The 26,792-nt window shown below is 44.5% G+C and overlaps 1 protein-coding gene across 7 annotated transcripts; it reads left to right on the plus strand.

The window, feature by feature from the left end:
• The first annotated feature begins 2,194 nt into the window (after window positions 1–2,194).
• On the plus strand, window positions 2,195–26,555 carry slc9a5 (solute carrier family 9 member A5). 7 transcript variants are annotated; one of them, XM_082542892.1, is made up of 17 exons: window positions 5,078–5,109; window positions 8,414–9,252; window positions 9,347–9,649; window positions 10,605–10,768; window positions 12,935–13,013; window positions 13,088–13,265; window positions 13,483–13,703; window positions 14,112–14,314; window positions 15,966–16,055; window positions 16,136–16,206; window positions 16,301–16,427; window positions 18,626–18,717; window positions 18,867–18,993; window positions 19,190–19,339; window positions 21,072–21,141; window positions 21,307–21,432; window positions 22,201–26,555. In XM_082542892.1, the coding sequence occupies exons 2-17, from the start codon at window positions 9,087–9,089 to the stop codon at window positions 22,815–22,817; spliced, it is 2,784 nt and encodes a 927-aa protein (XP_082399018.1). In that variant the 5' UTR covers window positions 5,078–5,109; window positions 8,414–9,086; the 3' UTR covers window positions 22,818–26,555. The 7 variants fall into 7 exon arrangements, with proteins under 7 accessions (XP_082399015.1, XP_082399018.1, XP_082399019.1 ...); XM_082542893.1 differs by lacking the exon at window positions 5,078–5,109 and having other exon boundaries at window positions 7,621–8,860; window positions 8,956–9,252; XM_082542894.1 differs by lacking the exon at window positions 5,078–5,109 and having other exon boundaries at window positions 7,621–8,860; window positions 9,109–9,252.
• Window positions 26,556–26,792: the final 237 nt, after the last annotated feature.

The raw sequence follows: 26,792 nt of genomic DNA on the forward strand, positions 1-26,792 counted from the left end.
ACATGCTGAGGGAAAACTAGAACATAGAAGGAATTGCAATACATGCTTACAAAACACTTATATATCAGGTCATTTCATATTAAGGTTTTAGTAGAGGTTCTTGGTTAAAACATTTATTTAGTAGAAGACATACACATAGTCTCAGTGAGCCTCTGGTCTAGTGAAAGGTCAGAAGTGCAACAGGTGAAGAGGTGACACAGAGAGCATGTGAGGTCGTGACACACACACATGAGTTAGATTTATTTAGAGGAGAGAGAGATTAGTCATGTCTGGATTGGAACTGCGAAAGTGTCTCGGTAAAAGAGGAACCGTCCTTGTCGTCTCGGCAAGAAAGAGGAACTGAAAGGTAGAAAGGAAGTGCCGGCCATGAAAATAGAAGATGATGTTCTGTCTTAAAAGTCATTGTGGTGTTGATTTGACGTATGTATATATCCTGTCTGTGACGTATGAAGGGGCGTCAGTAAATCAAACCCTGATGCTATAAAAATCTGTTTATGCTTTGATTAAGTTGAAGATAAATTGCTGTCTGCGTACAGAGTTGTCTTCCCACACGTGTGTATTCATTAAAAATCATTGTTGGACCAAGGGTGGTTTGTACTCTCCCTCCTCAATTTTGAACCTTAACAGCAGCAATATGAAGCTGCAAACCAAAGACTGTAGATAGAAGATGGACAGCCAAAGCTTGTGTGTTAAAGAAACTGAGGTTACAAAAAGAAGCCTGAGGGGAAACAGATTCTTTAATCTGGTGATTTAAAACCTCATTAAACACTTTCCTGATGTGTGTATGGTCTAACCCAAGTTTCATGGTTGTAATGAATAAAATGTTTTCTCTTGTATCAGCCGCGATTGATTGGTTTCTGTTCCTGGTATGAAAACGTCTGAAAGTTCAAAGTATTTTTTAATCTCCACCCCTCTTCAATCTCTACTTCAGTGGTGTGAAACATAAAGCCCGGGGGGCAGAATCGGCCCAGCAAAGACTGAAGAAGGACATAAACTTTGGGTTTTGAACTATATTTTGCAGGTTTTACAGTCTGTTTGTTTGGGGGGTTTACTACAATACTACAAAATATTTCATCGACAATCATTAACAGGTTTCGGTGAGCTCCCAGAAACTTTTCTGTAATTTTACTTTTAAGCCCAAAGACTCGTGCTGACAGATTTCTTTATCTTGTACCAAAACTGAGTGGTATGCATTTCTTTTCTTTTTTTTCTTCCTTATATTAAGATATCGCGGGAATTAAATGTGCAGTTAAACTTCTTTGCATTCCCAGACAGAGAAGCTTCACTGGTCTGGGCCATTTAAAGCCCAAACCAGGCCCGTGATGTAAAACGAGTTTGACATCCCTGCTCTGTGTGGAGGTTTTGTGTATTTCCATTGTATTGTGTGAAATGGAAAAATGATAAAATTCTACTTATTTTCTCAGACTGACCACTGCTTTTTGTTTTCTTTTAAATGGGGCGAGAGTCTTTCCCTTCCAGCTCGGGTCCAGGCTTTTAGCTACGGCTCGGGTGAACACTCTCGTTCTCTGCTTTAATTAGTGCCTCAGGTTGTGGCGGCCTCATTGTGAAAAAGCTCCTGCTATGCAGGGTGCGGCGTATGGACGACCACAAGAGCCACACACATGGAAATAAAGAATTCTGTAAATAGTGAATTTACAAATGCATAATTTATTGTACAATTTATTTAAGCACAGAATTCTTTATTTCCATGTGTGCGGCTCTTGTGGTCCTCCATAGCAGTGTGCCCGAGTCGCATCTACTCCTTGGACTTTACTGACCAGCGAGTTGACACGATTATCACTCCCATCTTCTATATACAGTCTGTTTCAGGAGGCTGTCATTTAATCATGAGCCTGCTTTACACTGTGCTGTTTTGGGTGAGGACTGTAGTTTAACTTGTTCATGTTCTGGTTTTACAAGATGATCACAGCTGTTCATACATTTATTAAATCTTCATATAGTTTTTCCTTCTGCTGGAGAATGACCCAGATGTGACCTCATGTCTTCTCATTCAGTGGTCCCCCCCCCCCCCCCACCCCCAAGCTGGCTCTGCCCCTTCACCATGTTTCTCCAGAAACATGGCTCCTCCTCAGTAATCCTCCCAAAGAAGGAGCAGTTACAATCACCAGATGTTTGCAAAGTTCAAACATGTCAATGAACTGAAAATCTGACGTCACGCCGAGCAGTATTGATGTGTGACGTCATAGCCGATCGGTACCGAGCATCAGCTGTGAGTCAGTCAGCAGGAGAGCTTCACCTGCAGTGTCTCCGTCTCTTTAAAGGGGGACTGGGCGGGTCACATGCCGGCTCCGGTGTCCCCTCCTCCGTGTCTTACCGGAGTCTGAGTGTATGTGAGCGTGGGTCCATGCGCGCGCGTGTGTGTTGTTGATGTTGTAAACCGGCTCCCGGCCTCGCTCCGCGTCCTCTCCGTGTCCCGGTGTGTATATAAAGACTCGGAGGATGTCCGCCCGCTGAGCTCCGGGGACGAGATGCTGCCGCTCGGACTGATGCTGCTCCTGCTGCCGGCCGCCGCCGCCGACCTGCCCGGGACGGGCGCTCCGCCGCTCCGGGGGCCGGGGCTCGGCTTCTCTCCACCGGTCCCCGCCTCTCCCTCCGCCCCGCCGCTCCTCCTCCCGCAGCCCGGGGCGGAATACGGGGCGCCCGGCGTCGCCTTGGCCCGGTCCGCTGCAGAGGAGCCGACCGGCACCGGAAAGGAGGAAGACGCAGGGGAGCATGATCATCATCACGGCGGCGGGTACCGGGTGGTCCAGTGGGAGTGGAGCTACGTCCAGACCCCGTACATCATCGCCATCTGGCTACTGGTGGCCAGCGTGGCCAAGATCTGTAAGTGTGTGTGTGTTTGTGTGTGTTTGTTTCCCAGCACCAGTACACAGACTGGAACTTCACTGGTCTCCTTACTGCAGCTGGAACCAGACTGGAAGTTTATTAATGAGAGTCAGGGAATGGCTGCAGCCACTGCCGGAATCACCTGCTGCGGAGCCACGGGCCACAAAGTTCCTGCTGGGCCCCCCGAACCCACCCCATTTTTGATATAGTAAACACTGATGTCTAAATCATTGGTGATGTTTCTAACCCTGATTATTGTCAGCTACCAAAATAATAATAATAATTTTAAAAAATGGTAGAGAAAAGCAAAAGTAAATGATTTTTTTTTTGTTTGATTGTTACCAGGGTTTTTAGAACAACTTTAAAAGAAGAATTAGACTCATTACTGATGGTGACTTTGAGCTGATGGCTTAATTCATTAAATGGTTGAAAAAATAAGTAACAAATATTTTCTTTTTTAAAACGAAGACACTTATAACTGCCAATAATTGTAATATTTTACTAATAATATGGGACCACGCTATTTTAGCAGTATGCCCCAGTGGGGTCTCCTACTCAGCTTGGGATAATTTCCTTCTTTTATAGTTTTCTCTGATAATGAACACTTTTGTAATCGACAAAACAAGAGTTTAAAATATTTTCTGAGTTTGAAAGTAATGATTGGAGTTTTAGATAAGGAGGAAGAACTAACTGCTGGTTTTAGCCTCACAGTTCTCCTATGAAATCTTTATCAGTCACTGTACATGCTGAACAACTCGATAAAAGACCAAGTTTAATCAAATGGCATCTGTACAAACTAAAATAACTGAGCTTTTTAAGATTTTGGTTGCATATGAAATGTTCTTCTTCTGTGTACATTTTTAATAAAGGTTGGATTTCTAAGTAATATTACAGAAACCCAAAGGAAATCGTCAAACCTGAGGCCTTCCATACAGCGCCTTCTTTTCATGTTAATTAATCCAGTGTTGAACAACTTTTATTTATATCTATCTGATTATTTCTGATTATTCGCTTAGTTTAAAAATGAGCCACCCAGACAGAAGACAGAAATAAAACTAATCTTCACATGATAAACAAGTTGTCGAAGTAATAAAACACATTTAGTTTCTTGGGGATTAGATTAGACGATAAATGGAGGTCATAAAAAGAAGCGAGATCAGAAAACTGAGATATCACCAAGATCAAAATAAGAAAATCATATTTAGTGAATAAAACATGAACAGAATCAGTCATTATATTGTTTTCATAAAAAGAAATTAAGACTCCAGATAAATGAGGCCACAACAATAAATCAGTGCTGTACAACATAATATTAAGTATAACATTTATTATTATCAGTAGTATTGGTGGTATTTGTTGGTTTTGCATCACTGTAAATGTTCAAATTTAACAGTTTTTAACATTGACAGCACATTTCAGCTATTGATGTCTGTTTCTGGACATAAATTTTTATCTGACTCTTCTACGTAATGACTCGTAGCAATCACTTCACGGTTGGTTAAACTGTGTAATATGAGGGGTAGGTGTACCGAAGCTGTTGCTTCGACCTGCACCCTTTCTGTCTGAAATATGGCTGGTTTTGTTTTGTTATGATTAGATAGCAAAAGTGACACCAGCTGTTACTTCAGTCATTAAGACTAACAAATGTATTTATGAAGATACTAAGATTACCTTCACCAATTCTGTTCTCAGCAGCTTGGTACCTAAAAAGCACTTTTAAGAGAACTGAAGAAGAAAACTCCCAAAATAAAAAAAAAACTAAACAGACATAATGTTGGACATCCAGCTGGCAGAGCTGTTAAAATGAGCACCTTCTCATCATGTGCTGATCTGTGTTCTCTACAGTGTGCAAAAATAAGAGGATTGTGGTTGGCATATACCACAAGAGGACTCCCACTGCTGCCTAAATACACTTCAAAGAGTTTCAAAGCCCAATATTAAAGTGAGTGCTTCTTTTCTCCACAACAGAGTAGTTTAGTTGGCGAAACCTGAACCTGTGGGGCAAGTAGCTTACTACCCGCTCAATATCAGCTGCATCCTGTTGAACCGGTGCTACCCCAGCACCTCAGCATCTTGTTAGAGCCCACTTTCAGCTGGAAAGGGTCCCACTGACAGGGAGCAACAAGCACAGGAGTAGATGAAAGAAGAGCGTAGAGGAATGATCCTTAATCTTTGGGTTTCTTGAGGTCCCGGGTCCATATCCCGGAGGAGACCCCAGTTTCCCCAAGATGTCTCCATCTTGACACAACTGAAGGAGTCCCTGTAGGTAGAGTAAGAGGTCGCTTATGTGGCGTGTGTGCTTGGATGAGTGGGTTGATGAGTCTGTTCATCAGCCAAGAACTGGCCACGTCTGCTAAACATTAATAGTAATGAACAATAAACTTTATGTAGTATTAAAATGTGAAAAGAACAAAGAAACCTTTGAACCTCGATCCTCGAAAGCTTCAGTGTTTCAGAACGTTTCAGAGCAGCAGGACTTTAACTGACACACACACATTCTCGTTTTGATATCTTAGTGAGGACATCTAATTGACATAACACTTACCCTAGCCGCTTACAATAACTCTGACCTTAACCTTCGAAATGAATGCCTAAACCTAAGCATAACCTAATTGTAACCCTGACACTAAAACCACGTTTTGAATCTCAGAAATGCCTTCAAACTCGTGAGGACAGACTGTTGGTCCCCATAAGTATAGTAAGGTTCCAATTTTTGGTCCTCACAAAGACGTCTGAACAGGTACACACACACACACAGCCATGTTTCCATGACTCTCATTCACTTCCTGGAGACAATCTCGAACATTAAATGCTGCATTCACCTTAAAAATTTGACGCTTTCGTCCCTGTTAAAATGACTCGTCCCCATAGCATGATTGCACATTTAAGTCCCCACAACATGAGGAATACCTGTTGACATAAATACTTCCCAAGCTGCTGGTGAGTCACTGCACTGCAAGACAATAATACGCACATGCTATACATACTGCTTACTAATGTGGTAATGTTAGTGACACACACATGCGTGCACACAGACACACACTGTGGCTCTGTTCTAGCTGGCTGCACACATTCAGATCATTTAGACATAAATCAGCAGGTCTGGTGATCTCTTGCGTGTTCTTCCTGTTGTTAAAGCCGAACACAAGCATCTACTGTTAAATTCCCCGTTTCCTGTCACTGTGAGATTCTTCCAGGCTCACAGAGCGCCACGGGTGGGTTAATCCGACACTGAAGACGGTCTCAGACAAATGTGCTCTTTCCTGGTGTCTTTTAACATTCTTAAAGCTAAAACTTTTAAGCTTTTGATCTTCAAAAGTCAAACCTCCATAACAGATATATAAACTTTAGGCTCAGTCATTTCTTTAAGAGACTGTTCACTATCATTTAGGAGTTAATAGACCATTTTGGGGACTATTTTCTGCAGTGGATGAATCAGTGTTTGTTGCTCTAGATTTTATTTGGCAGAGGGGCGATTCATGTTGCAGTGAGTCAGAATAAACCACCGTATGTGTGTAGCTTGATGGTGATGAAGCCTCAGCGATGTCTGTGAAGGTTCTCAGTCATCCAGGTCATCGTAGTCTAAGGAGCTTGGAAAGAAAAGCTGGACCTAACCTAAAGAAGTCCAGACGCTTTTCTTTCCAAGCTCCTTAGACAAGCCTCAGGGATGAGTTTTAATGGTGGAGCTCTGCAGCTCTGAGGAATCAGACTCAGACGCTGTCAGTCTCTGTTTTCAGAGCTGCTTTGGATGTGTGGTGTATAAATGGCCATGTCTGGACGTCATGTTGAGCAGCTGAATGTTCTCAGTGTTTTTTGTCCTCGCTGTGCGTCTGGTGTGTAGGTGGTTCGGCTGTGTGTGTGTGTGTGTGTGTGTGTGTGTGTGTGTGTGTGTGTGTGTGTGTGTGTGTGTGTGTGTGTGTGTGTGTGTGTGTGTACTACTGTACAAAGCAAATATTAAACATGCTTCTCTTGAAACAAGCAATGAAGCGTCAAGCACCAAAATCTAGGATTTTATTTCAGACTGATGTTGATCAGACAACGAGCTCTTTCTTTACTCAACATTTATGGGCTGCATTGTTATTTTATTACATTTTATTTGTTAATTATAGTTTATTAAATGTGTTCATTGAATGCACAGCAGTTAGTTTATTGAGCATAGCATATAAAAAATATGACCACGGTCATCGTTTGTTAAGTCCTGATATAAAGCTTCAAAATGAGTGTTTTCCCAGTTGGTGTATTGGAGTTTGAAACCCGGGCAGATCCGACTGAGAAATCGAGAGTAACTTCACTCGTATCCAATCATACTTCTAACTAATAATAATCAGAAAAGCGCTCGCTGGAGTCATAGCTCACAGAGGCAGTAGAATAACGTTTCCCTTAAACTTCTACACACTCACACGTCTTTCTTTGCAACCAGAGAAGTCGTCTGCTGTTGGCTATTAAAAAGTTTAAGCCTTTAATGTAAAGTGTATCATGAGAATTTGAGTTTTTGATACTTTTACATCATTTGTGTGTCTTTCCCCCAAAAAACAAAATAAATTGCAATAAAAATGGTACAAATTAAAACTCGTACAGTATATGCAAACAAATAGTTATGGAAGCCCGTTTCCGCCACTAAAAAAAAAAAATGGATCCATAACTCAAAATTTCGAGTTATTTTCTCAAAATTCGAGTTACTTTCTCGAAATTTTGACATATTAACTCGAAATTTCGATTTATTAACTCAAAATTTTGAGAAAAGTAACTCGAAATTTCGAGTTAGCACTGCCAATCAGTAATCTACGTGAATGACGTCATTTCCTTGTTACCCGGAAGCTGAAGCCCTCAGCTACAAATGCTACAGCTAAGCTACCGGTATTACATCCAGTCGTGAATGCACAGATTGCTGAGTGTTTTCAGCCTGGCTTCACAAATGATGAAATCCCCGTGTTATTAGCTGAATCACATGGTGTTACTATCAGCAAACGTACTCGCCAAAGCGCCAGTTTGTTGGGATCCGTTTTTGAGTGCGCGTTCCTCTGCGCCATATGCTTCCGGGTAACAAGAAAGCGACCTCATTCACTTATATTTTTGATTGGCAGAGCTAACTCGAAATTTTGAGAAAAGTAACTCGAAATTTTGAGTTATGGATACTAGCTGTTTTGTTTTTATTTAGTGGCGGAAACGGGCTTCCATAAATAGTTAATTAAATTGTCAGAAAGTTTAATTTAACACTCTGTTTGACAAACTAAGTAATTATTTCATGGTTCAGGTTTTAAAGTGTTAAGACACAAACCCAGAAGCTCAAAGATCGACAGACGTTATCTTATGATGTTGGTTAGAAAAATTAGAAAAGTTCTGCAACGCTCTTTACAGTGAGCTGAAGGACTGTATCGCTCCTCTTGTTGTGCCTCCTCTGCTATCTGTTATCCAGAGCACAGAGTCGTGTACGAGTACACCATGTAACTGAACTGCTTTCTGTAAGAGCGTCACACACATATCCGTTCATATATGTGAGTCAGGCAGAAAGCTCATTCACACATGAAATTTAAAGTTTTGTTCATGTTTTGTTATTTTATTCTAGTTAAAAGCTGCAAACAGCTGATGCTCCACGTGTGTATGTGGAGGATTCAGTGTGAGGATGACCCAGCGCTGTTATCCATGGTCACGGAGAACACGGCGCATTGATCCCGATGACCAGCTTAAGTAAAATGCAGAGTTACCCTGTTTAAAAAGACGTATTTCAGTTGGAAAAGTTCAGTATCAAAGTCTGCAGAATGTTCAGGAAGCACGATGATGATGATGATGATGATGATGCAGTTGAAGGTTCTGGGTTCGTCTGACTTGTAGGATCAGTTGTAGTTCTACTTCATTCTGCTTCAGCTGATCAAATTATGTCGACTGAAATGATAACGAGGAAGTCAGAGGCTCCTCTGACTCCCAGTTTGTCTGCATGGTGATCCAGCCCTGGCTGATGGAGCAGAGCCTTCTGATTGGTGTAAATGAATCATCATGGAAACAGACGCACACAGTATGTTCGTTCAGGCTTTGATGTTTTTTCCCTGTGTCCTGATTTATGAGGAGCATCACCAGCGTGTGTGTGTGTCTTGTTGTGACTCACCGCAGGCCTTGATGGATTCCTAACTGCATGTCCAAGGCAGCGCTGATTTTTGTTTATGTGTTTCATCAAATGCAAAAATATCAACAATTCAGAGAGCAAATAATTGCTTCCTCACATCTCGGCACACGTGCGACACATGTCCGTGTTCACACCTGCAGACCTGACTAAAATGAAGCACGAGTCAGGAGCTGCAGAGTCAGATGTTTGTGGAGCCAAGCAGGTGGAGAAAAATAGAGCTGACATAGGATTTAGTAGCAGAAGGAACAAAGAGGAGCTGTTGCAGGAAACAGAAGGTAGAGAAGGTAAATTAAGAAAAGCAGATAAATAATTAAACTTAACGAAGTCATGCAAACTTTTTCATGCCTTGTTTTGTAATCGGTGCATCTTGTCCTGCAGTGTTCCACTTCTCCCAGCGCTTCACCACCGTGGTCCCAGAGAGCTGCATGCTGATTCTGCTGGGTCTGGTCCTGGGCGGGGTCGTCCTCATAGCCAATAAGAAGCAGCTATACCAGCTAGAGCCCAGCCTCTTCTTCCTCTTCCTGCTGCCGACCATCGTGGGTGATGCCGGATACTTCATGCCGGCCAGGCTCTTCTTCGACAACCTGGGAGCCATCCTGACATACGCTGTGGTGGGAACGCTGTGGAACGCCTTCTGCACTGGGTTCTCCCTGTACGCTGCCAAACTGCTGGGGTTCATAGGTCAGTGCTGTGGGTGCAGGGGTCATAGGTCACAGGTGTGCATCTGCAGTCCTGCATAGCCCCACCTCTGTGTAAATTTATAGTCTGCCCTCAATCCGAGCTCTTTACAGCAATCAGTTTGTTGTTCTCTGAGTTTAGTCTTTAAGGCAGCGCCTCTTTCCAGGAAACAGAAATAACTTGTGAATAAATTTGAGTTAAATGTGCCAGCGAACAGCATTTGTTCAGGACAAACACACAGCAGTAAATTTACAGTACATTAAGTGCCTCTAAAGGAGATTCATGGTGCTCATTTCCACCTTTATTGTTATTTTCTGGACTCAGTGAGAGCAGCTTTCCGTAATCCAAATTTCAACATAGTCCTTATTTATGTTGTCATGTTGGGCTTCGGTGTGTCCCTCCGGTCCATCCTCTGTCTGAAACGAGCCACTGTACCTCCTCTTCCTTTAACTCTTCGTTTCTCACAGGTTTTTTTAGACGTGTGCTGACCTCATTACTTACTTTGGTCATGTATATCATGGTCGTGGTTATGCTTCCTACTCTTGAGCACGATTTATATATGACAGCGAATAAACGAACACATATCACCTCTCCTTCCCCACAGAAGCTCACCTGCCTCCGTCTCCTCCTCTGTCACACCAGCCCCCTGCATGTTCTCTCTGAGGTCTTCCTCTTTCACTCTTGCTGCTATCCTTTTGTCACAAATCACCCCCGACACTCAACTCCACCCACTCCACCCTACCTGCACTCTCTTCTGAACTCTCTGTTGTCTTCACTGGTTTGTGATAGATTTCGTAATCATTGCAAACACAGTACTGACAGAGTTCGCCGACCATCTGAGAACCAGTGGCGCAGAATAATTTCCTTTAAAATGTTAAAGTTGCTTCGTTTAAAACTGGAAACTTCCTGTTATTGTTGTGTTGTCCCGTCTCTTCATATTTCCCGCGTGTCCCTGCAGATGAGCACGTGCAGGCCGAAATGTTGGACTTCCTGCTGTTCGGCGCCTTGATCTCAGCCGTCGACCCCGTGGCGGTGCTGGCCGTGTTCGAGGAGGTTCACGTCAATGAAACGCTCTTCATCATCGTGTTTGGAGAGTCACTGGTCAACGACGCCGTCACCGTGGTGAGAACCACACACAGTCCGTCAGGCACAAGGGACGGGGGATGGAAAGTGGCACGCACACATGCGTCAATAACAATCACCAGCTGGTTATTGTTACTGATGGTGTTAAAATTGTAACTTATCACCCAATCCTGAAAGACTCCAATAATAATACAAGTTTTTATATCATGATTATATCACCAGAAACTCTGATACATGTGTAAACTTATTTTCTGTATGTATGTGTTTTTCTTTCTTTTTAGTCTGTGAAATCTCTGCTGACACATTTGCAAAACAGTTCTTGATATCAAAGGTCATATTTTCTAACTTAAATTACAATAAAAAATAAACAACACACACGTGCATCTCCACACAGTATTTTCCTGTTCAAAACACATCTTAAAATTGAGCAATTGAGCAAACAGACGTACGTCCCCACAGTAGGTGTAAAACCAGCACAGAAACACATGATATGTTAAGGCAGAGCTGCACACACACACACACACACATACGCTCTCACACATGCCTCATCATGTCAGGTGTGTTGCTGTGGCAACAGAGCGGCTTACAAGGTCAACAATGACTAGCACACAAGGACGCACTGTGGGCCGTGTTTGTGCGAACATATCGTTTCCTTCATACTTCACTTGTTGCATTTGTATGAAGTGATGGTGGCAGTGAAAGGTCGAGTGTGGGTGCTGGTGCCGGTCTGAGCGGCAGCAGGTCCGCTGATTTACGATGTTACTCCACATCAAGAGAGACAGAGAAGAGACAGAATCTGGTGAATCGGAGCAGCAGAGCTGCGTGATGAACACGGACCAGGACAGAAGAGCAGAACCTTCACATTTTCTCACATTTACTGTTTGAGAAAGCTGAGATTAATCAGTTGTGAGAAGATTAACACTGCAACTGTCTAATCCTCAGCAGCACTCCGAATCTGAGCTAATCCCACCAAGAAATGGAAAAATCCAAAGTGTGGGAGCACTGCAGCCATGACCTGCAAGCACAGGACGAAGGAAGGAGTTCATTTTCTCAGGCTGGCCGCTCACTACTGCTGCTCAATCGCTTCACATCACAGTTATTACTGTTCAGGCTCAGCTGAGTGCTGCATGCTTCCCCGAAGCCGCACGCCATAATTTACTGTTGTCACGCAGCACATTAAGGTCCTGTAAACAGTAAGAATGCCTGGAATTCCTGCTGTGAAATGATTATTTGTGGGTATAAAGTGGAGATTCATACTGTGTGAATCAGCTTAGAGAGCAGAGGACATGAAATCAGTGTTTGAAAAGCAGGGAGGGGGTTTCCACTGCAGGACAATAAAAAAGAAAGCAATATAACCCAGTGAAGTGAGCTGATATCCAGCTGGTTATCACTAGTGTTGGGCAGTACGTTCAAAAATGCACCGTACAGAGGTGACCTGGCAGTGAACAGAACAGCAACAACATGTTTCTTCATCTTGATTGTATTAGAGTTTAAATCACAGAAACTGCAGCACAGACTTCTTGAGAGGTTTCCCAAAGGGAAGCCGCAGAAAATGAAGCTGCAATAATTGGGAGCAGATTTTTTGCAGCACGTGCCCCACCTGACACAACCTTCCCACGGGGCTGACACTCGGAGTGCAGCAGCCTGTGACCCCTGAGGCTGCTCTGTGTCACCTCCTGCTTTCAAATCTGGAATCTTTTGCGTGTGAAGCAATACGTGTGAACCTCCACACTGCTGAGACACTGAGTATATTAAAAACTTAATTAAGTTGAGGTGAGGCTGAGCAGAGAACCGCCGGCTGAGGCTGCCAGTCCTTAAATGTGAACAAAATCTATACAGGTGAGATACAAAAAACAACAAAACAAAATAATTAGCTATAAATGGAAACCGTTTGTTGGGGGAATGACTCTTTTTGAAGTCAGCCTCAAGTGGCCACTCAAGGAACTACAGTTTTTATCACCTCATGATGGCTTCATTTATCAGCCCCGGGGTCAAAGGTTGCTGCCTGGTCATACATGATGACCTCTGTTAGCCTGTGAGCGCTCCAGCTCCAAATAACAAAAAAAGAATGAGGCTCCACCTTGTGGTGCTATTAAGCACCTGCACTTTAACTGATTTTCCCGAGACGCAGATCACTAAACATTAGACCGTCCGTGGGCTCAGACCTCCAAACACCTACAGTCTAAACCTGTCTGTGTTCTGCAGGTTTTATATAAAGTCTACATTTCCTTTGTGGAAGTGGGAGCAGAGAATGTGCAGACAGCAGATTACTTCAAAGGAGTCGGTGAGTCCACAGAAAGGATCAAACTTTGACTTAAACCTGAGTCCTGTGACTTACGTCCTCCTCCTCTCCTGCAGCCTCCTTCCTCATCGTCAGTATCGGGGGGACTATGGTGGGTCTGATCTTTGCCGTCATCTTGGGCTTCATCACTCGCTTCACCAAGAAAGTCCGGATCATCGAGCCGCTCCTTGTCTTCCTGATGGTCTACTTGGCCTACCTGACCGCCGAGCTCTTCTCCCTGTCCGCCATCCTGTCGTAAGTCCATCCTCTATAAATCAGAACTACCAGTGTACAACAGATGGAGCGGGTTCTGGGTCTAAGGTGTCGCAAATCTGCATTCTTTCTGATCATCAGCAGATGGCGACTTCTCTGGTTGCAAAAACAAAAACATTTCCATCCATCTTTTGTATCAACTCTGGTCTGATTTTAAGTTTTACAGCATGTCTCACTTTGTCTTTTTGTCACATCTCAGCATGACCTTTTGTGGCATCGGGGCCAACAAATATGTGGAGGCCAACATTTCCCAGAAGTCTCGAACCACGGTGAAGTACACCATGAAGACTCTGGCCAGCATCGCAGAGACCATCATCTTCATCTTCCTGGGCATCTCAGCTGTGGACAAGTCAAAGTGGGCCTGGGACACGGGCCTGGTGTCCTGCACCCTCGTCTTCATCTTAATTTTCAGAGCTGTCGGTCAGTCGGTTTCCATCGTGTCTTAAAATAGTTCAGCATCTTACTAGGATATGTTTCAGAGTGCGAGGAGACGGCGGCTTCACGGAAAAGCAGAAAAATACGGAGCATCTGCTCGATGATCGCTGATGGAATAAACCAGCTTTGTCCTTTTCTGTTTGCTTTTCCTGCGGTGACCTTTTGCATGGCTGATCTTTAACTGAGCACGCTCAAATGTCACACTCGTATCAGACAGAGAAAAACCTCCTTTTTAACCTTTAAGGCTTTTCCCCCTCCTGCTCCACCTCTCCCTGCTGAAAGGAGGCGCGCAGAATTTAAATTGAATCCAGAAAATATGTCGAATCTTCTCCACCCTTAAATTAAGATATTTCATGCAGCACAAAGGTGAAACTGTCGTCCTTTCTTCTCCAGGTGTGGTTGGTCAGACCTGGGTCCTGAACCGCTTCCGCCTCGTGCCACTGGAGAAGATTGACCAGGTGGTGATGTCATATGGCGGCCTTCGAGGAGCAGTGGCGTTCGCCCTGGTGGTACTGCTAGACGGCGAGCAAGTCAAAGCCAAGGATTACTTCGTCGCAACGACGATCGTGGTCGTCTTCTTCACCGTCATGTTTCAGGTAGGAATGACGGCGTTCAGCGCCCTCCCTGAAAGACAGACGAGCAAACCAGTGAGGTCAGGTGACCCACGCCGTGACTTTTACACAGATTAAATTTAGTTTGACACCAGTGAGTTACACTATTCTGCACAGATGGGAGCAGGGGCGTGGCTAAAGGGCGACCTGAGGTTGCCCTGCTCCCCTCCCCCCTTAAATTTGACCGATTAGCGTCTGTTCGCTTCAGCCATTTTTCTGTTTTTCTCACTAACTGGCTGCTGACTGACTGAAATTTGACTCGCTTGTTGATCTGTGTCAGACCTGGAATCTGTCACAAGTTAAGTGTTTTAAAAAAACAGAAACGAGTTTGTCGATGTTATAAAGTGGCCTTTAATTTCACATTCAGTGGTGAAATTATCGAGGAAATTGGAGGAAAGTCGGACTCGGCTGATACCTTATTTCTTACGTGGATTTTTTGGAAGTTTTAGTGAAACAGACTTTAGCAGCAGGTCCAACCATCCCTGTCCTTCATGCTGCACTCAGTGTGCTTCGAAGCCTCTGCAGATAACAAACAGGAATTGTTTTTGGGTTCCAAAAAAACCCATTTAAGGCCTTCTCACCATCATTATAAGTCACCCAACGGAGTCAACTGCAAAGCAACCAATCAAAATGAGGACCCAGCATTAACTGTGTCTGCTTCAGGCTGTTAGGAGGACTCACAGATTCATCCTTCCATCATCTTAGGTGTTAATCACACATGCATGTGTTTGATATCATCTTAATTTAGATAGAATAAGCATTTCCAGCTAAAAGGATCCCCTGGAATCAGAAGCAGCCAACTGAGTTAGCGTCTGTTTAGTCTATTCTGTTCTATTCTAAACACTAAATCGAAAGAGTATACTTTGGTGTAAGTCATGAGTTGACGTTGAGGCTGAAGGACCTTTGATTCCCATCATGAATCACGGACCTCAGCAGACGGTGGTGATTCCCACAAATGTCTTCTGTTAATGAGTTACCGTCTGAGTGCAACAGATGATGGTTTATCACTTAGATAATAACGAAAACGTGACTTAGACGTGGATAACGCTGACTCATCTCTGGATTATGACCAAATCACTTCTCAAGTTCATGAGCTGTTTTAGAGAAACAGTAGAAGAAACTGGAACACTGCTTCAGAGGCTGTGAGTCTTCTGGGGGGCTGAGACATGAGGCAGGGCTACATTGCACCAGTTTTAGCTCCACTGTAATGTCGTAGAATCAGTGCTTATACTTATATAGAGTGAATGGGTTAAATCCAGAGAGAAATTTCCCCACAGGGATCAATAAAGTATACATTAAATTCATCTAATATGTACAAAAAGAAGCACCAGAAGGCAAAAACACTGCTACAAGGCTCAGGAATATTTAGAAAAGCAAAAGAAAATTCCACTAAATCTTCCATCACAGGAGAATCCAGTGCTGGTAAATCCACCTTTAATGGATTCAGACGCGTGTACAGCGAAGATAGATGGCTCTGTTTTGGTGGGTTTGCTGCCACCTCGATGGTAAATGTCTCTTTGAGATTAAAATGCTAGACTGGAAGTGCCATCACGACTTTAGCAATAGAGAAGGTCCTGGGGGAGGTGTCCACATACTTTTGACCAGAAGCTCTCTGAGACTCTTCTCTCGTCATCAGGGTCTGACCATCAAACCGCTGGTGAAGTGGCTCAAAGTTCCTCGTGCCACCAACAGGAAGCCTACCATCAACGAGGAGATCCACGAGAGGGTGACTTCTTTTTCTTCCCCCTTTCCTCTTCTTCTTCACCTTCTTCACCGTCGCCCTTCTCATTAATGTTTTGTCTCCAGGCCTTCGACCACATTCTGACTGCGGTGGAGGACATTGCAGGACTGCAGGGATATCACCACTGGAGAGACAAGTGAGTGTCCCCGACATCACTGCAATGTTACAGCAACATCAGAGGAAGCTGCAGAGACAAAGTGTTTCATACCTGTCGCCCTGTCTGAGCTCAGGTGGGAGCAGTTTGACAAGAACTACCTGAGTAAGCTGCTGCTGAGGAAGTCCGTCTACAGGAAGAGTGAACTGTGGGAGGCTTATCAGAAGATCAACATCAGAGACGCCATCAGCGTCATCGACCAGGTCGGAAAAACCATCCAAGCATTACTAACATTAAGTGTAAAGAAGGAAAGCAGCCAGCAAGTCCTTCACTGTCACATCGAGAGAGTTTTAAAGCGTGTCAGCTTTACATCTATCGTAGTTTTATATCAATAACATGTATGAAAGTCAGTTATGGCTTTTGGTTTTGCCAACACTGAAAACTTTCAGAAAATGAAAATGAAAGGGACCAGATTCATAAAGAGAACCACACACGTGCCCGTAAACGACGAGGTATAATCCCTCTCTGCTGACAGTGACTTGCATATTTCATGGACCGATGAGCGATGACGTCCCGTCTCTGTCAGTTCCTCTGAAAGCCACCAGGTGGAGAACTAAACCAAGAATTAGAGCCAGTAGGCTTCAGTGTGAAGCTGACAGAGGTTTGCTGTGTGTAGGAGGAAGACGACACTTTAGAAACATTCAAAATATGACAGAGACTCGTCGATCCCTGAGCATCAGTTCGTACAAATCCAGACGCATTAAGAAAACAGCATCATTTGTTTTTACTTTGAAAATATAATTTGAAAATATTTAGAAAATGATTTTTTTTCTATGAACTTTTATTTCATTCAGGAATGTTATCTTTCATTGTATTATTTTATTTAGCTTTTACTTATTGACACACTATATTTTGTATTATTCTGTTTTATTTCATTCTGCTCTACTTGCTTTTTTATAAAAAAATTTTCCTGTTCTAGTTTAACGCTGTGATTAACAGAGAGGACGGTGCTTGAGAGAGGTGAAGAAGAGAGTGCAGGCAGGGTGGAGTGGGTGGAGACGAGTGTCAGAGTTGAGTTGTGACAGAAGACAGCAGCAAGTGTGAAAGCGAAGGTTTACAGGATGGCAGTGAGACCTGCTGTGATGTGTGGTTTGGAGATGGAGGCCGAGCTGGACCAGGATTATAAATGAGTACATCAGAGACAGAGGCAGAGCAGGGAGAGCGATATATAAGGAGGATGGAGATGGAGCTAACAGGCAGGAGGAAAAGAGGAAGACTTCAGAGGAGGAGGATGTGCAGAGCGTGGGTGTGACAGAAGAGGATGCTGGGAATGTGTGACATGGAGGCAGATGATCTGCTGTGGTGACCCCTGAAGGAACCAGCTGAAAGAAGAAGAAGAATAACTACACTGACCTCTCTGACAAAAGAGTTTCCCACCTTTGGAGATAAATTGCCTGTGAAAAGTCATGAAATCGTCTCTTTTATGGCTTTGAAAATTTTCCAGTTTTAAGGTCCTTCCTTTAAATTCTGTCTCAGTGTTCTCAGACTGAGCTGGCTCTGATTTTGGACTTGTTGGCGTCTCCTTTCACGACTGTGAACTTTCCTGGTCAGCAGAGTGAAACACAAACACTCTGACCCGCACCTGCACAAGCTGAGCGTTTTAATAAATCAGCCTGAAACACAGTGAGGGGCCTCCAGGCTAACGCTCAGTCCCCCCGTGAGGCCGACATTAGAGTCAGAGCAGAGGTGAGTTTTATTTATCAGCCCACCAGCTGAGACGAGGAAAACCCCTGGACCAGATTTATGAGGAAAACAGGAACGTTTCATGAAGCAGAACGCTGCTTCACATCGAGACAGCCTTTTTATTATATGACGATCCATCATATGTTTTTAGGAGAGCACAAAAATCTCCACCGCTAAAAATCCATACACAGCATTTAAAAATTCAGTAACTTTATCATTTTTCCTACAGAAAACTTCTTAGAAACCAGGTCAGCATTTCTGGAAACAGACTTTTAGTTTGATGGATAAACAGCACAACAGGTGGGAATATCCACTCTGGGTCTACCCTGGAGCTTCCTCCCAGTGGGACATGCTTGGAATTCCTCAGGTGGCTCCTGTTAATTTGACTTCAGGGTGAAATGTCCCTTTGCCTGTCAGAAAACCACAAAAATGTTTACAATAACATTAACTGTGGGTTGTAACAAATGAGGAGGGTCTCAGATTGAATACTGTTTATGACTGACTGAGTGCTGGGGCCTCTGGTGGTCATTAAAGGAACTGCAAGTTTTGGTGCTTCGCTGTTGGTTTCATTTGATTTTGTGGAGGTCACCGCTTCGTTTGAACCACCAAACTGTACCACCAGGTGATTTGCAAGTAGTGCACCTGCAGTAAGACATGTTTTGAAGAGTGTGTGTGTGTGTGTGTGTGTGTGTGTGTGTGTGTGTGTGTGTGTGTGTAGGGTGGGAACGTCCTGACCTCAGCCAGACTGTCTCTGCCCTCGATGGCCAGCAGAGCCTCGTTCCCCGAAGTCACCAACGTCACAAACTATCTGTGAGTCACATGACTGCAAAATCTGCCCTGCCGGACTCATAAAAGTTTCAGGTTTCACCCTGTGCCCTTTGATAAGTGAATTATCAAACTCTTTGTGAGCTTTTCAGTTCTGACTGGCCTGAATGCTCGCTGATGTTTGTCTGTTCCAGACGTGAGAACGGCAGCGGTGTGTGTCTGGACCTCCAGGTCATCGATAACATTCCTGGAGCCAAAGTGGAGGAGGACATGGAGACGCACCATGTCCTCGCTGGAAACCTGTACAAACCCAGGAGACGGGTAAGTTTTTCCCTTCTTGGAGCCCCAAGGTTTCTTAAAGTTGTGGAGATTGTGTTGGAGGGCACTCAAGATGTTTCAGGGTCTTTAAAGTCATTATTGAGATCTTTAAAGAAGATCAGGACAGGGGAGCAGGTCTCACTGGGAAATGAAATGTGTTTGAGTGCGTGAGGCTGAGGCTGGTGTCCTCTGTGTTCAGTATCAGTCCCACTACAGTCGTCACTTCATGCCGCTGGGGGAGCAGGAGCGCCAGGACCGGGAGGTGTTTCAGAGGAACATGAGGAGCCGCATGGAGACCTTCAAATCCACCCGATACAAACGCCACAAGAAGGAACGCAGCCTGAAAAAGGTGAGACGCATCAGTCACCGAAACAAGCTTTAACCAAAGTCCAGAGAAAACATAAAGTTCTGCTTAGTGCACCAGACGCCAGTTTTTTAGGAACAGCTTTTAGACTGTTCCAGGATTTAGTCGGTCCCAGGGTCCTCGGTCTTTCTTGTTAAACAGAATGATTGTGATGCTGAAATAACAGCTGTCGTTACAGACTGGTTTTTGCGGTTGTCTAGTTTGGTTGGGATTTTTTTTTTCACCTTTAATGAACCAGGAAGTGAAATGCTTGAGATTAAGAATCACTTTTCTGAGCATGCTCTGAACAATGTATTTTTTTTTAAATCAAGAGAAAACCCATGACCTGCTCTGTTTGGACTGAATGGATCTGGAACGATCAGATGACTCCTGATGATGATGATGATGATGATGGAGGAAAATACAGTACAGTAGATGTACTTCATAAAGTGTTTCTACTTCTACATCTACTGTACTGTAGCTGGAAAATGTTTCCTTTGGTGTCACAGCAAAATTTTTATGCGTAAAGATTATGAAGACAAACAGTGTCATTGTGTTGTGAAATGAGTGAGTCTCATTGTGCACTGATCGGTTATGGTAAATGGCCTGTATTTGTATAGCGCTTTACACATCCAGTCATCCACACACACATTCACACACTGGTGATGGCAGCTACGTTGTAGCCACAGCCACCCTGGGGCGCACTGACAGAGGCGAGGCTGCCGAACACTGGCACCACCGGGCCCTCTGACCACCACCAGTAGGCAACTGGTGAAGCGTCTTGCCCAAGGACACAACGACCGAGAACCATAACCTTCCGATTACAAGGCGAACTCCCAACTCTTGAGCCACGATCACCCCATCAGTTGTTTAAAGCTTGGCTTTGCTCTGCTCTCACTGGGCTTGTTTTGGGACTTAAAGTGCACATCATGCAGTACCTGCATCTGTTCTCACCGTTGCTCCAAATCGAGCATTTTTATTGGGTGTATATCTTCTGTAAGCTCAGTAAAGTCCTGCTAGTTTCCAGCTCAGGTCCATAATATCACAGAGAGGCTGACGGATCAGCTGGATGGCGAAATTTCTCTGTTTGTGTCGTGTGGGCGAAGCTGATTATGGAGGTGCGAGTTATTCATTCAGCTTTATTTATGCAGGCATGATGCAGCGGACTACCTGTGCGGAAAGCTCAGTAAACAGAAAGAACCAGACGGACAGAAAATGACTGGATTATTTCTTAAAAACAAAGAAAGAAAAAGACATTCTGGAGTGAACCTGTTTTCACAAAGAATCCCATTTTACCACTAACAGCCCTCTAAATGACACGGTGCGGTCCGCAGATTACTATGGACACGTGGTGGATCGGTCGTTGGACGGGTCCAAGGAAATCTATATTTTAGACTTTTGTAAACGTTTCATACTGAGTGACGCAGCTGGAAGATGAAAGAGAGAGACAACGTTTAAAGGTTTTAAAGAGATTTTGAGTCTTAAACTTGTGGGGACGGGCACTTTGTCCCCACAAGTATAGTAGCAATCCAATTTTCTGTCCTCACAAAGATGTCTAAACGTGCACATGGATCCCTGCGTCAGTCTGTTTAACTGTAACATGACATTTGAGACTGTGAAACGGTTGGTGGATTACAGCGCAGAGGCTTTTACCGCTGTCTGTCACGAAGGACTGCTGATTGAAGGCCGGCTGCTTCCTGTTGTGGCTCACTACGTTTGCTCTCTCCCCTTTCAACAGCGGCGAGGATCCGACGTCAAGGAGGACGGCAGCGATAAACCCAGACGTAACGTCAGCTGGCAGGACAAAGGTAACGCAAATAAAGAGAGCGCGCTGCAGCCTCAGCGGGCTCTTTCTACTTACCAACGCATCCACACATCTGCTCTGAACGTCTAAGGAAAGATTCCTCTGCCATCAGAGAGGATTTTAATGTCTCCACCTATCAGCAGACGTGATTCTCTGTCTTTGTGTTCAGATCCGGTGGTTGTTCCCGTGGAGACGGAGGACAAAGCTGAACATTCAGATCCAGAGAAAGACGAAGATGTCGGGATCACCTTCATAGCTCGGAAGGCCGAGACGCCAAAGCAGCGACCCAAATCGGGTAAAACGTCACTGTGTCACTCAAAAACTCAGTGGACCTCAAACTCTCTTGTGTGTGTGAATCTGGATGTAATAAGTGAGGAGTGGAGTGGCAGACAGAGGGACACAGTAAGCTCATAATGTAGCAACTTATTAATCCGAAGGAAGACATGCTTTAAAGCAGGGGTGGGCAACTCCAGGCCTCAAGGGCCGGTGTCCTGCAGGTTTTAGATCTCACCCTGGGTTAACACAACTGAATCAAATGATTATTTCATTACCAGGACATTACAAGACATGTTGAGGAGGTCATTTAGACATTTAAATCAGCTGTGTTGGACCAAGGACACATCTAAAACCTGCAGGACAGCGGCCCTTGGACCATAAATTACAAAATTAAAATCATGTTGCATTCACAAAATGAACTGAACAGGCAAATAAAGCTGTGAAGTGATCAGGAAGTGTTTACTGAGCTAACAGATTAAGTGAGTTTTAGGGACATGTTCTCATAGACTTTAACTGAGCCAGACTTCTTGTAGAAAACAGAGGGGTCGCCCCCTGCTGGCTGCTAGGAAGACTGCAGATTTTGGGCACTTCAGTCTTGGCTTTACTTATTGGATCCAGAAGCTACATCCATCTTTGATTTGCAGTCCCTGAGGTGAACGTCTGATTAAAGTCACATGACTAACTAAAAGCAGAATCAGAATCTCCTCCTTTTCTTAGAGTGTGAACCTTTAAGTCTTTCAAGCCTCGCTGCTCAGTAACTATCCCCCTGTTGTGTCTCATCCTTCAGTGCCAGCAGCTCTGGAAGGGTGTCAAATTCCGCTACTACCACCACCACCACCTGCACCGCCCTCACCACCACCCGCACCCTCCTCACCAACCAGTGAGGACAGTCATTTGCCGTGGAAAGGCAGTCTGGGCTCGCCTCCCCCCTGCGTGTCTTTGGAGGCCACAAAGATCATCCCAGTGGACCTCCAGCAGGCCTGGAACCAGAGCATCTCCTCTCTGGAGAGCATCTCTTCCCCACCGGCCCCTGCTGAGCCCATCCACCCACGGGTGAGCGCCCTCTCCAGGCTGGGTGGACCCCGCCCAGCTTCCTACACGCCACCCGGCAGCGCAGCGGGCAGCACTTTCTCCATCGGACCTCAGGTGTCTCAGGGCTCGTTCCTCTTCCCAGACAAGAAGAAGGAGGAGGAGGAAGAAGAAGAGGACGTGGAAGGGGGAGTGGCTGCGGAGATGCAGCCGCTCATGTCTTCCCTGAAGCCCCCCGGGCCATTGCCGCCTCCACCTCCGCCACCTAGCTCCGCCCCTGGCTCTGGGAGGAGGAGGACCCCCTGTGTGTACCTGAGGAGCCTGGTGACATCGCCCCCTCCTGAGCCTCACAGCAGAGGCCCCACCCAACTGTAACAGCAGATGCCAGATCAGTGGAACATCAGCCACCTGCAGAGCAGGGCTGGACTCCACCAATCAGCAGCTTCAGGATACTCACAGACATCAGGTGATGTGCTTCCTGTTAGGCCGTCCAATAGGAAACTAGCTCATCATCCATCCTCCCACAGCTGCACCTCTTAGCAGGTCCGATCTTCTCTCCTGTAGCCTGAGCTCCATGTGACCAACCTGCAGAGGTCAGAGGTCACCTGCTGCTTTTGATCTGCGCGTCACCAGCCGACACAGGTGCAGACAGGTGTTCAGATTCAGGTGACTGTTAGGCAGGTGAACGGTGTGATGTTACAGATTTTATCAGCTCTCATGTTCAGACTCAAAGCAGCTGTGTGTTTATGTGTCTCTCGTGGCTTTCAGCTTCCTGTCTCCGCCTCTTTAGCCTTTTCATTTTCCTCAAAAATGCAGAGTTTTGTCTTTTGACCTCAAAGCAGGGTAAAGGGGTCAGACTGATGGTACTCCAAAGCTCCACGTGGTTGTAGTTTTTGGACATGATTGAGTGAATTAGCTGAGTTCCTGCTGCTGTTTCATCAGGATCGTTTCTTCTCAGTCTGCGGCTCTCAGCTCTGAGCCCAGTGCTGAAGCCTTAAAGCTTTCTGAAAAGGTTTGGTAATTCCTTCAGAAAGCTCTCTGTAGTTTTATCAGATAAACAGGAGGACATAGTGTATTTATTTGGAGCTATTTTTAGTGGCAGGCTAATCAACATCTAAGTCCAGAGCCAAGAGAAGTTTCCCTTCAAGGCTTTCTGATTCATTTTAAAAGTGGAGAGGCCACAAAACACTAACTATCTGTTCACCATCCGGAGGGACTCAAGCCTAGAATCAACCTGCCAACCCAGTGATTATCAGACAAAGCTCTACCGCTAGCACCACAGATGGATGTCCTCACAGTGGGCATAAAACCGAGGCACCTTAAACATCAGCGTTCTAGTAAAGATTAAATATGCAGCTTCCTGTCAGCTCTTCTCTCTCATAAACATGTTTGCCAGCTTTATTTATCCTGATGTCTGAGAGTGGATGGCAAACAGGGAGAGAGTTATAAGTAACTTTAAAAGCACGACCAGGGCCGTGAAGTCAAAGTGGCCTTTGTCTTTCTGTCAGAAAGTCCTGCAGACAAACTTCTTTAGTTGATCCTTTCACTGTCTGTTTGAGTCTGTACGTGAACCGTCTGATCTCTGTGTGGCCTCATGGACAGAATCAGCTCTCAGTCTCGCTGCTGCTCTGCTGTAGGTCTGCGTAGGAAAATCTGTGTGTTATTGATCAAATCTGCAATTTATGACTACGTAATCACGTATCAGCATATTCTTGCTGCAGATGGACATTAACAAAGTCCATTTGATTACAAGTTGGAGGACAATTTCATATTTTATGTAGTTTATTACAAAGTGAAGGAGTTATAAGTGACATAGTGAGTGCAATATAATCACAGATTATGAATAAAACAATAAAAATAATCCTTGGTCCTTGGTTGTAGCAAAGTGCATTCAAACCCCTCTCTGCAGCTGCTGACTTGGGCCTGATTTTACCTGTTTAATGTTGATTTGTTACTAATCAAATACCTTCACAAATTCAGAGGTTGTTTTTCCCTTTAAATGTCCTTTAATCAGTTGCTGGTTGAGGCAAATTTTCTGGTGCAGATTGTAAAACCCAACTGCAGACAGCAGCAGGGGGCGCTGCTGCACAGAGGGGATGCTAGTGTTAAGGCCTCCACCTGCTGCCACCCTTTAACCTGAGCTGATAGAAGCTTTTCTGACAGAGTTCTTTGCTTTGCTCCGAATCTGAATGTGTGTATTTATTCTGTCAAAGCTGCTCGTAAACCGTAAAAATCTGAAAATGTATTTTGTAAAACTGCAGACATATAAAATCTACAGAATAGTTTATTTTAAATGACCAAAGTGTGTAATAACAAGCATAATGAACATATCTATGGCGTGCGTCCGTCTGTAACTGCCTTACTCTGTCGTGTCTGTGTTCAGCTGTGTGTTGATTCAGTGTTCATGTCTTACTGCATGTGTTTCTCTCTGTGTGTGTGTGTGCGTGTGTGTGTGCGTGTGTGTGTGTGTGCGTGTGTGTGTGCGTGTGTGTGTGTAGAGGTGGACAACAGTCTCCGGGCCGTCCGCACGTTCTTATCCCACCAGCAGGCAAACATGTTTGTGTGATGTTTCTTTAGTTTTCTCTTGTTTTGCCAAAGAATGTTTTTTTGCCTTAACGTCTCATCGAGCTGCTTTTACTCTGTCAGCCGATCACAAATCTGCAGCATCTGTAGCCGCTCAGCTTCACCCTCAAAGTCCCGTCGGCCTCTCGATCCAGAAAGCACACAGAACAAAAAACTGACATGAGATCTCACTGTTCTCCACAGTGCTGATGCTCCATAGACTGTATATAAAAGACAGCATCGTGTTTGAAGCCTCGGGCTGAGGTGGCTCTGACAGTCGCAAGAGAGCTGTGCCGTAAATCATAGCCGACTTTATCCTCTGTTTTAGTTTAAAGGGGACCATAATTTCCAAAATGAACATCGTGTTGTATTCAGTAAAACTTGAAACCAGAGTTTTAGACGATGCACTCATCAGGAAATAAATATAGAATAATCATATACATACAAATCCAAATATAGGGTTTTGTTTTTACAATTAGAGGAGACGCCCCCTGCTGGCCATTAGAAATAATACGCTCTGCACTGGCTTCACTTTTCAGACCCAGAAGCGACATCAATCTTTGACCTGCACTTCAAAACATTTCAGCCGGAGTGAGCTAATTATAAAACTCTGTGAGTGTCACACAGGAAGCTGCAGGATGGAAGAAGGTTACAGTTTCTTTATTTTCCAAAGAATTTTCATTTTCAGTTTATTGATCTTTAAGTTGAAACTCCCTGCCTAACAGTATAGCTGCTGTTAGGTTTTTCATTTTACTAGAGTGCAGGATTTAAGACATTCAGAGTAAATAAAAGTCTTTGCAAAGCCACCTGACTCACAGAAATGTCAACATCTCAACCTCAGTAAACACGCCAACGCCTGTTCCAGCTCGCTGAACTGACACATTTTTATTTTGTCCTTCGTTTAAAACAAAGCGCCTGAGAACATCTCAGAATCCTGTAATATTTTGATTCAAAAATTAATCAGCTTTGCTTTAAAACGACCGATACATATTTTTTGTGGCATCCTGTTTTTGTAACTTCACACAGGTAAAGTTGGCATCCCAAGCACAAACCAGACATTTTGGTCTTTCTTCTGTTCTTTTTCCTTCCTCGTTGCATGTTAGGCTGAAGCTACCCCTTGAAAAAGCTAACACAAAGTAGCAGCGCATGTGTAAATAACTGAAGTGCAAAGACCTGAATTAAGTGCACGCTGAGTGGCTGCAGCAGGCTGCTGTGATCTGCTTCGTCTCTGCTGTCGCCTCGTGGTGCAGCCGTGATAACAGGAAACATGTCGCTGCTTGTAGAGAGGTCTTCGCACTGTAAACATACTTGAACCTGGAGCTGATGCGGTGGATGCGAGGGGATGACCTCGCCGTGTCCAGTCGATCATTGCCGCAGTGATGCCTGAATCTCTGAGACAGGGGAACGTTCTGCACAGCGGCAGGTCTTCGTCTGTTAGGCCTGTGATTCGGGCCGTTGTTTGGAAAAATCCAATGAATCGTGTCTGTCTTTGTGCCAAATGTGTGTTAGCTTTGGCTTCGGCCCAGAGATCCAAGAGTCAATAAATGTGAGGAGTGTTTTTCTGAATGAGCCCACCTGTCTCCGTGCTTCTTTATTCTACCTGCTTTACTCTTTTGATGCTTTACTTTTAATGTCTGAGGGAAACTTGCTTCATTACGTCTGATACTGTTACTCAAGACCTGTGCAGAGTAACAGAACCTAAAACGCCCTCAGAATGCAACCACCAATCAGTGGACAGATGTTTTTAAACTACACCTGTACACTGTAATGTACCTTAGCAGTGCACAG

The sequence above is a fragment of the Aulonocara stuartgranti genome, assembly GCF_965226115.1.
Source record: "Aulonocara stuartgranti genome assembly, chromosome: 1".
In the NCBI taxonomy this organism is placed as follows: Eukaryota; Metazoa; Chordata; class Actinopteri; order Cichliformes; family Cichlidae; genus Aulonocara; species Aulonocara stuartgranti.

What these genes read in the sequence shown, in the direction of transcription:
- slc9a5 (XM_082542889.1), top strand. Translation starts at nt 2,490, where the DNA reads ATGCTGCCGCTCGGACTGATGCTGCTCCTGCTGCCGGCCGCCGCCGCC. An exon ending in CAAACTGCTGGGGTTCATAG is followed by an intron (nt 9,650 to 10,604) that starts GTCAGTGCTGTG and finishes GTGTCCCTGCAG; the next exon opens with ATGAGCACGTGCAGGCCGAA. An exon ending in ACGAGGAGATCCACGAGAGG is followed by an intron (nt 16,056 to 16,135) that starts GTGACTTCTTTT and finishes TTTTGTCTCCAG; the next exon opens with GCCTTCGACCACATTCTGAC.